We start from the raw sequence: 10000 nt of genomic DNA, 5'->3' as shown, positions 1-10000 counted from the left end.
TCTCTTTCTCTCTTTCTCTCTTCTCTCTCTCTCTCTCTCTCTCTCTCTCTCTCTCTCTCTCTCCCTCTCCCTCTCCCTCTCCCTCTCCCTCTCCCTCCCTCCCTCCCTCCCTCCCTCCCTCCCTCTCTCCCCTCCCTTTATACAAGTAGAGTCAAAGTTAGTTCCCATATTCAGTTGGAAGTATGGAAGATGTCCATGGAGGAAAATTCATACTAACTCTCAGGATAATGTGATCTGGTGGCCAGTTCCTTTAAGCACTGACTTTGACCCCAGCATGCTGATGCTAATTCTCCCTCACAGTTGATTTGGCTGTGTTTACATTCAATATTCGTCGAAAGACTAGCATGCATTCTAGTGTATATGAGACTAGCATTAGATTAAGAGCAATCAGACTGAATTAATAAAAGTATGAGGATATGTCCAGAAAGTTCATTTTCATTAGGGTAGCTGGTGAGGACATATTACTTCACAGATATAATCTAGGTGTTGAATTGATTTTGATAAGAGAGGCAAAAGATGATACACAATACAAGTTTACTCTTCCACTTATTATCTAACTTGTTCCTTTACTTAAATTTCAGAATATAATGAGATGCAGAGAGTGATTATGGGGGAAGAAAGAAGTGACACATATTCTACAGCATTTAATACAAACTCTTCTTCTTCTACCACTTCTACTATTGACCAATATTTTATAAAGTCCTCCAAGAGTTATGTTCCTAATATAAGCTCTCTCCCATCACCCTCAAAAGAATTTCCAAAAGACGAACAAAATTTAGTTTTGCATCAACATTTAGAGAGTACCGAGAATGATCATGCTACAAACAAAAATCAATTTGATGAAGATCAAAACCTGAAATTCTCTGAGAGGGCTCCTAACCAGGGCCAAAATGCACAGCTTGTAACCCCAGAAAACAGTTCCACATCAGGTGAGGCACTTGGTGAGGCACTTGGTCTGGCCCAGAGTTCATCCAATGCCTTACTTGAGCCTCAACCATCATCACTTTATGACTCGGCTCCAACTGTGATAACATCTTCAAAGGAAATGCCAAATACTGTTCAGGGAGATGAAGGAAGCAGTACAAACATTCAAATTCATTCTCTTTCTCAACCAAGTAAGCTTCAGCCTGCCCCAACTGGGACTGCACTTGGCACTCCCATTAGTTTTCCATCTCCATCATCAGCTACAGAAGATCAAATGGATACAAGCCCTTTTGGGGTTTCACCTTCAAGTTATGTTAATACAGATGAAATCAGTAAGGAGGACATGGAGCTTACACTGACTGGAGCTGATGACCCATCCATAGAAAGAAGTCCAAGACAAGAATTAAATAGAGAAGGTAAGTTTTAATGGTCTTGAAGCTGCAACAGAAAGTATGTATATGTGTATGTATGTATGTATATATGTGTATATATATATATATATATATATATATATATATATATATATATATATGCATATATATATGTATGTGTATTTTATTATGTAAGATGTGGCAATATATTAAATGTTCATCTTTAGTAAAAGTAACAAACTTGCATTCTTATCCAACAGTTCTTCAACTGAAATAATAAATTCATGGCATATGCAAAGCTTTGCCATGAGAATTATTTTAAAATGGCATTTCATCAAGGTTGACTTTTTCTTTCTTGCAGGTGTTTTAGAGCCCATCCAAACTAAAATATTAAAGTATAAAAATGGCAGGAAAAGAATGTTTATGGTTTTACAAAGATCTTCTTTTGAATTAATGAAAGATAAAGGACTCATTCAACCCGTAAAGGCCTGTGAGTCTATATTGGAAATTAATATTACGTTCTGCTTGAAAAGTACATTGAGGTTATTGTTCTTCAAAAGTAGCTGTAGAATATTCTAATTGAATGGCTGTATATATATTTATTTTTACAGTTCCAAATGGACAAATCCTGCCAGTCACAAAAGATGAAATAGAATGTTCAAAAACTTTATTGCCACCCACACATCAGCCGGAGGATATAGAGAAAATACAATATAAATCTATCACTCAGCTGGAAGATCTGGAAGAACTGCCAGATTCTTTGGAAGATATTCGAAAACTACCAACACCCAGCAGCTACGAATCAAAGCATCCCCTCCAATCTCCTCAAAGGTCCTTTAGTCCATTCACACTAGAATGGTCTGACAACTCATTCCTTACACCTACTATAAAACAAACTCCTGTTGTTGTAACTTGGTCGGCTACAAGTGTGACAGATTCCCCAGCACTTACTTTCACCATTCAGCTGCCAAGCAAAATTAATAATTCTTCATTCTCATTACACTCTGCTTCTATCAATAGCAAACAAAGCAACTTTCTTCCTTCAGGTGTTCCAAACTATCATGCTTTACCACCCAGATCCATGATCAGACCACACCTTTCAACAGAGATCCCTAGCACTTCTTCATATACAAACCAACCACCCAGCATAGATGCACAAGATCTTTCTCAAATGCATGACATGTACCCACCTTCCCCAAGTACTTTTCATGAATGGGATGAAGATGTGAATCACTACAGTTCTAAAGGATCAAAGGTATTAAAGATTAGTGATAAAGGTATTAGCGAAAGACAGAATCTTGTCAGGAAGAATATTCTATGGTTGGCAAATAAGGAAGGCACCTCAGAGCTAATGGAGGAGGATGTAAATCAGCTAGCTGAGAATGCAAGGAATCAAAACAAAGGTAAATATTTCTATGACTGGATCATCCACGTATACTTTGTCCAATTTACTCATATTAAGTAGATGAAAAAGAGAGAATGTTTAAATGGAGTAATGTATTCTGTGGACCTTTTAGTGTTTACAGTTAATATATACAACTGTTATGATATGTACATGAGATAAACTTGATGTGCTGAACTAGATAAAGTGAAATTACAGGGAAAAAACAACTCAAGTTTTTTCATGGTTGTCATTGCCATTGTTATCATCATCATTATTAATAATCACCAGTCATCATCATCATCATCATCATCATCATCATCATCATTATTATTATCATTATTAATCATCACCAGCCATCATCATCATCATTATTTTTATTACAACTGTTGTTATTATTTATGAGTATTTTATTTATATCTTTACATCATTACAGACTTTGAAGAAACAAAACTTCAGTTGAAAAAAAAATACAACCGTTTGTTAAGTAAACACAGCCAAAAATATAATGGACTTCTTAAAAAGTATAGAAACCTTGAGAGGACTTACGACATTGTTGAAGATGCAGGCAGTAGAGAGCAAATACTTAGAGATGCTAAGAAGTTCCTTTCAGAAGAACATGCTTTGTTCTTGGAAAGCCAGTTGTTCTTGAAAAACAGATCAAGGAAAGGCAATAGGTTCTCCAAGAAATTCCTGAAGTACGTCATAGGCTTATACGAGCGTAGTCCAGCTGGATATAGATTTTTAAGGACTGTATTTACTATGCCATCTGTCAGAACTATCCACAAATGGCAGAATCGTTGCCACCAAAATGTTGAAACAGGTATGGTTAACCAGAACAGCGTAACAGAAATGTCAGGAACTTATGGAGATATTGAATCGTTTGCAGACATGTTGCAGATGGGACCAATGCCTTCAGGCCACGAGCAAACTGAAATGAGCAACGTTGAAAGTTTCCAAGAACTGATCAATGTACCCCCAACAGATTTTTATGAAAATAATGATGCTATATTTTGGGATGATTCTCAAGTAGGTTTTGAGGTTCCTCAGCAATTTGTACAACCACAAGAACAAGCAGTACAAAGTGGATGTGAAGTGGAATATATTCAAAATGTAGATGATGCATATATGCTGACCCAGTTGTAAAATTAAATAATTTCATTACTGTTCGCTGTCTACACTTATTTTAAGACCAGCCAGTTGTCAGTATAAAATGTTCCACATTAATCCAGATGCCTGACATTTTATTTTACACACAGTACAAGCAACTTTGTATATCTAAAAGAAGTGATAAATGCTCAATTATATTTACTCTCCTCCTGTACCAGTAAACAACTCTTCAGTGGAATTACAAGCACAAACACAGTGCATAATAAGTATTCATTGAAGAAGGTTTATGTGACCAGTGAACTGAAATCCAAAAGTTAAGCAAATCAAGAGTAGATTTCTTCAGTTACTTTTGTTTTATGTAATTTAAACAATTATTAAATGCTACCTGCATTATGAATATTACATTTGCAAAAATCCATGAAACATTACCTTTTTCAGTTTTGTAGATTTATTTACAGATTAGTGTATAAATTACTGGAACTCAATTTTCTAGAAATTATCCAGGAAGATTCAGACAATGACTAAAATATTTTTAGTATATTCCATTTTCAACAAGATTTGAATAATAGACTAAATATAGTGTTTTTTGTTATTGGAAAAATAAATGTTTTATTTTAAATGTTAAATGCTAGATTAGTAGCAAAAACTCTTCAAAGACTGAAATCAACAAACAGAAAAAGTAAAGGCAAGGAAGATGAATAAGGGAAGTGAAAATAAAAGAGAGCAAGGGCTAGTGTAAAAAGATAAATTGTGGCCCCCATAACCCATTGTTGACAGAATAGCAAAATTCTGTACTATGTCCATTGTTTTTTTTTTTTTTTTTTTTTTTTTTTTTTTTTTTAGATTGTCTTTCCACATAGATGGCTCAACAAGCACTTAATGACAAGAGTCAATTACTAGCCCTACTTAGATCACCTGTTTACCCTTTTCATTCATTTTTAAAATATTTGTTAATAGTATTGTTAAAAATATGAAAATCATGTCAACAACATTAATAGCTACATTGGCATTCATAGCATTTGTGGAATAATAAGTCCCAAAAGCTAAAAGTAAGCGGAAATAAGATGAAGACTCATCGGCTTACTAAATGGATCTCTGGTTGCTGAGCAGTTGTGGAGCCATTTATGTGCAAACAAAATTCACAAGAGAAAACGACCGTAGACAGTGCGATTACCATGCACCATTGGGTTAAGGCTAATTTAAGGGACTAAAGCTTAAAAAATATGATTACTTTTTTATTATTATTATCATACAAATTCTGTAAAATTATGAGAGCTGATGTTACTATCTGCTTTTGTTAAAAACATAAGAATAAAAGAGAAACTGACCAGTGATTTTTATTTTTTACCATGTTACAGGAAACTCATTTTGTTTTTGTTCATTTCTTACTTGGCCTAACGGTGAATGAAGAGAGTAAAACATTGTTTACCAGTTTGTCTAGGACTGGTTACTTTGAGCTAATGTATAGTTTATGGAATCAAAAGTTTGGTATTGGTTCAAATTGTTCAAATAAGAAAATAAACAATTTATTCCAGCATAAATTGTTAGTATCAGTCTATATTATAACTTGGACTTGTTGAAGTCCAATTACAATCTATTGCAAAATACTCTCTATACTTTTCTATCTTATTTTATAAACTGCATGAAAAGATTATTAGTTTGTTTGAATGTGGAAGTCCAATTACAGATTACTGCACGTAAGTTGCTGTATTGCATGTGAATCTTTCTGACCATCATTTATTTTAGTGTATAATGTTGTAGAACCCTATAAACTGCTCATTAAACACATAAAATAAAACTGTTATCAATAGCTATTATTTCAATATTTTAAATATTAAAATAGTTTTCTTTACTTTAAATCAAAAGGGCAAAAATCAAACATTTATAAATCAATGTATGTTTATTGTACTGTATCAATATTTTTTCATACAAGTCTAATATATATTCACAATTCTAGTATATAATATATCTATAAACATAGTACAAATGTATATATTCATATATCTTTATCTATTTATCTACTACTATGTAATAAACAAATAAATAATTTTTTTTAAACATCTATTTGTGTGGTGAAGGTGGTGAAAATGTTTATGAACACAGTTTGAGACATTTAATTACAGATGCAATGACAATGATAGGGGTAACATAGTATTTGGGTAGCTGAAAATATGCATTATTTTCCAGGCATGTGTTATATATACAAGTAATATTGTCAAGCTGAGAACTTGCACTTAAATATCTATAACATTTCAATAAATTTGTATTGTGAACTGTTTTCTACATTCAACCCTCAATTTCCTCCAGTTCTCTTTAATTACATTTACTCAATCAATATCAGTTTTCTTCCTCAATTTTCTTCAGTTCTCTTTAATTACATTTACTTAATCAATATCACATTTTCTTCAGTTCTCTTTAATTACATTTACTCAATCAATATCACGTTTCGTATCTGCTTGTCTAATGATGGACATCAGCTCGAGAATGAAATCTTTGTCCTTTGGTGAATAGCGAGCCAAAAACCTGTCTTCCATGTAAACTAGTTCTGTGTAAGTCAAGTCTGGTTTCTGTCCCTTGTTCCTCTCCCACTCAACTGCCACCATGTCCAGCAGACTCTCAAGCAGAAATAACTTGGCCATATCTTCTGAAGCAAAGTCCAGTGTGCCAAGGTCCAAGCCATATGTGTACCCTCCAGCCTGGGCACACAGCCAGTTCTCCAAGCACAACTGTTTATCTTCAGGCTTGTGCTTTCCTGACCACATCTCTGGATGGTGTGGTTCACAATTCAGATGCATGTTGCAGGCTTTGCGCCAAACTGGGTAGTTTACTTCATGTATAAATTTTAAAGTGTACCCTAATGACTGAGACAGAGCAAACTTGGTAAGGTCATGACGTTCAATCACCTCTTCTGGTAACTCTTTCATAAACTGTGATAACCGCAGATAACTCTGCTTTACCCAGTATCTGTGGAAATTTACACCACTGAAATGTTTTTGCAAGTTGAAATCTTTCCATAGTATTTGCAGTACAAGATCATCATCCAGCATAATTTGTTCTTCGCTATCATCATCCATTGGTGGATGAAATACCGATACCCATTTCACTTGTTTTTCTTGAATGAAACCCTCACTTACAGCTTTTTTTAGCAGAACCTTCTCTGCATACTGCCTGAATTTAGCATTCCAGATTTCTGTTACCACACGGCAAACTGTAATGAAATAAGCAATGTCATGTCCTCGCTGTATCATCTCCTCACTTGGTTTGAGACTGATTTTACTACTGCCCTTCTCAGCCTCATTGGCAAGTTTTACCTGTCTAGCAACCTCAGCCTTTTTCTGAGTTTCAATCTGACAAGCAAGAACTGCATGTCTATCTTGAGGAATGGTTGATAATAACTTTTTTTCCCTTTCTGACAGGGTAATATCATTCCAGCTTTTGTCAGACATAATTATACTCTGGATCAGATTATGAACTATTTGATGCTGGACTGGACTGTATCTCTGCAAAAATCTGTCATCCATGTACACAAGTTCCCTGGTAGTTATGTCAAGGCGCTGACCCTTCTTCCTTTCCCACTCAACAGCAACCATATCCAAAAAGCTTTCCTGTAAAAATGGTTCTGGAAAATCCTCTGAGTGTAGATCAAGATTTATAATATCAATGCCATATGGGCAGCCATTTCGAAAATCACATACATCTGTCAGCCAACACTCCAGCTTCTTTTTCTTTTCCTCTGGTGTAGGAGACTTCCAGACATGTGGATGATGGGGTTCATTGTGCAGGTGAAGATCACAAGCACTCTTCCATATCTGATTGTATACATTATGAACCCATTTCAGTGTGTATCCAACTGCTTGGCTGAATGCAAACTTGCTGAGATCATGACGACTTATCATTTCAGCAGACAGGAGTGGTAGGAATGTCTTCAGCCGATCATATGATCTTTGAATCCATAGACGATGAAACCAGGTATCATAAAAGTGCTGCTTCATATTGAATCTGTTCCATATAAGCTCAATGATGGCTTCATCCTGATCATCTATGACCCAATCAAAGTCTGTGGCCTCTTCAACAATACAATCCTCAAGAACATAAACCCATCTAAGGTGAGATTCTTTCAGGTAATCCAGTTGTACTGCCCGGTTCAATATTACTTTTTCTGCATGACGTCGCATTTTGGGAGACCAAATTTCCATTATCAGCTTTGCAATTGCAAGAGGCTCTGCACTTTCCCTAGCCTTCTTCTTCTGATCCATTCTCTTTTCCTGTATCTCTTCATGTGTTCTTGGTTTGGAATGTTTTCTAAACTTTGATCCATTTCGGAATAATCGTTCTTCTTCTATAAGTCTGGACATTTCAATAAGCTTTTCTCCTTCTCCCTTTAATGTTTCAGGTAATGTTAGGAGCATCAAATCCACAGTAGAAACCTCCATTTTACAGATTTTTATCAAAGAAAAGGTACTGAATAAGCAAATTGTTATCAGGTACAAGATACTGGTGGGAGAAAAAATTAATACCTGAAGGTAAACCTTTCACTCAAAACTTTTCCTTGATGAAGGATAGACTGTTCAAGAGTTCCTTGGCTCTCAGGATCTCTTCAGTGTGAAAGATGAGGCAGAGGTCCTTTGCACTCAGGACCTCATTGCTCTAATGGTCCTGAAAATAATGTGAATATTTTAGTTTTATTTTGTTTTGGTATAATAAGTACAGAAAAAACAAGCCTTTCACTGCCAGAAAAAAGGGAATTAATATATTTTGCCTACTGCTACAATAGACATTAATTTAAAACAGAGTCTGAATTGCTTTGACTTAATGTATAGACAAAATATGTAATTGTCTTCCATACATTACACTAGTAATGTAAATTTACAATTAGGGTGAGTTTATATTAAGCTTTAAAATTACTCAATTACAAACATTCAAGCCTATTGAACTGATTTACCTTGATTTTTCATATTTTCTACCTAAAATTCATAAAGTGATATATAAAGTTTGGTAACTGGTTCCACCATTTACAAAGTAGCTTTCAATTATATGTGTTTCACCCAAATCCACTTGATCTAATCTAATACAGTGATCTAATACTGTCTCTGGTTAACGTAACTGAGAGCAACGTACAGAGATTGAGGGAAATGCCATCTTATAAAGCATAAGAAATTGAGTCATAAAAGATACAGGTAAATCTGCTGCGGCTTCATATTTACCGCAAAATGACAAAAATATCCACTGCAAAATATCCACAATGCCCTCACACAGATGGTTCTTAATGTTCATTTTCTATAAGTTGGCACATTAAAGGGGTGAATAGAAGGCGAGAATGGTTCAGTTTGGATTTTTGGGTTTGCATGATACCCTGGTTTTGGAAGGTCCATTGCTCTCGGTAGCAAATACCGTTCCATACTTGAAGCACCACAGATCCCACACCTTCAGCCCTGTAGCAAAGAACACCCAACTTCCATGTTAATTCAGGCAAAAATAGGCTTCAACTAGTTCTTTATTTGATGGTAAATCACGAGGGAGAGCTAGAAGTTCTCATCTCAGTGGAATCTACTTGGACTGAGGTTTGGTGGTCTTGCCAGAGTGCAAAAAGGAGCAGGTATCTTGCATATGCATTAACCAAAATCAGTGGCAAAATAAAAGGATGGTTATATCTATCTTAAGTTTAAATGCATTAAAATATTTATCATAAAAAAATTAAACTTTGTGTTGTTGCTCTCAACTACTATCTAGCCATGACAGTTTTCCCTTGGAGTTATATTTCGTTTATGAACGATATTTCAGTATCTTAATAAAAAAGTCTACCTAATAAGACTTCTGTAAGTTGCAAACAAACAATTAGTTCTAAAACGAGCTTGCTACCGTGATTAATAAAAATGTAACCCACACTATCAACAATTTCAACTCAAACGATAACACAAAACAAAAACTAATATTCCTTTAGAACACTTAAATGCAATCCAATAATTCTAAAAAAGATATATATATGCGAGAAATGATTACAATTCACCATAAAAAGAGACACAAACATGAAATCACTTCACCATGCACTCACTTGAAATGATAAAGAGACAGTGAAGTAAAGCACGCTCTGCACCTCCCTTTTACGCTAAGCAACTACGCTCATACGTTCATACGTTTTAGGCAGCCTTCCAAAAACGTATTTCCTGTTTCAACTCTAGTGAAAGTTGCGTGTAGATTTCCGTCACATTCTTAC

General features: G+C 35.0%; 2 protein-coding genes across 2 annotated transcripts in view; one reads left to right on the top strand and one right to left on the bottom strand.

Annotated features, from left to right (window-relative positions):
• Positions 1 to 5114, top strand: part of LOC125044031 (serine-rich adhesin for platelets-like) — a 32060-nt gene extending 26946 nt beyond the window's left edge. Inside the window, exons 9-12 of the mRNA XM_047640474.1 lie at positions 582 to 1340; positions 1657 to 1785; positions 1907 to 2698; positions 3113 to 5114. Of these exons, the coding sequence (XP_047496430.1) occupies positions 582 to 1340; positions 1657 to 1785; positions 1907 to 2698; positions 3113 to 3822 (2390 nt within the window). The 3' untranslated portion in view covers positions 3823 to 5114. The remainder of the gene's footprint in view (positions 1 to 581; positions 1341 to 1656; positions 1786 to 1906; positions 2699 to 3112) is intronic.
• A 559-nt stretch (positions 5115 to 5673) lies between these two features.
• Positions 5674 to 10000, bottom strand: part of LOC125044177 — a 4331-nt gene continuing 4 nt past the window's right edge. Inside the window, exons 1-2 of the mRNA XM_047640646.1 lie at positions 9839 to 10000; positions 5674 to 8442 (exon numbers count right to left, since the gene is read on the bottom strand). The exon at positions 9839 to 10000 is cut by the window's right edge and continues 4 nt beyond it. Coding sequence (XP_047496602.1) covers positions 6216 to 8219 — 2004 coding nt within the window. The 5' untranslated portion in view covers positions 8220 to 8442; positions 9839 to 10000 and the 3' untranslated portion in view covers positions 5674 to 6215. The remainder of the gene's footprint in view (positions 8443 to 9838) is intronic.

The sequence above is a fragment of the Penaeus chinensis genome, chromosome 35 (assembly GCF_019202785.1).
Source record: "Penaeus chinensis breed Huanghai No. 1 chromosome 35, ASM1920278v2, whole genome shotgun sequence".
Classification (NCBI taxonomy): Eukaryota; Metazoa; Arthropoda; class Malacostraca; order Decapoda; family Penaeidae; genus Penaeus; species Penaeus chinensis.
This window is presented reverse-complemented; position numbering and strand designations above follow the sequence as displayed.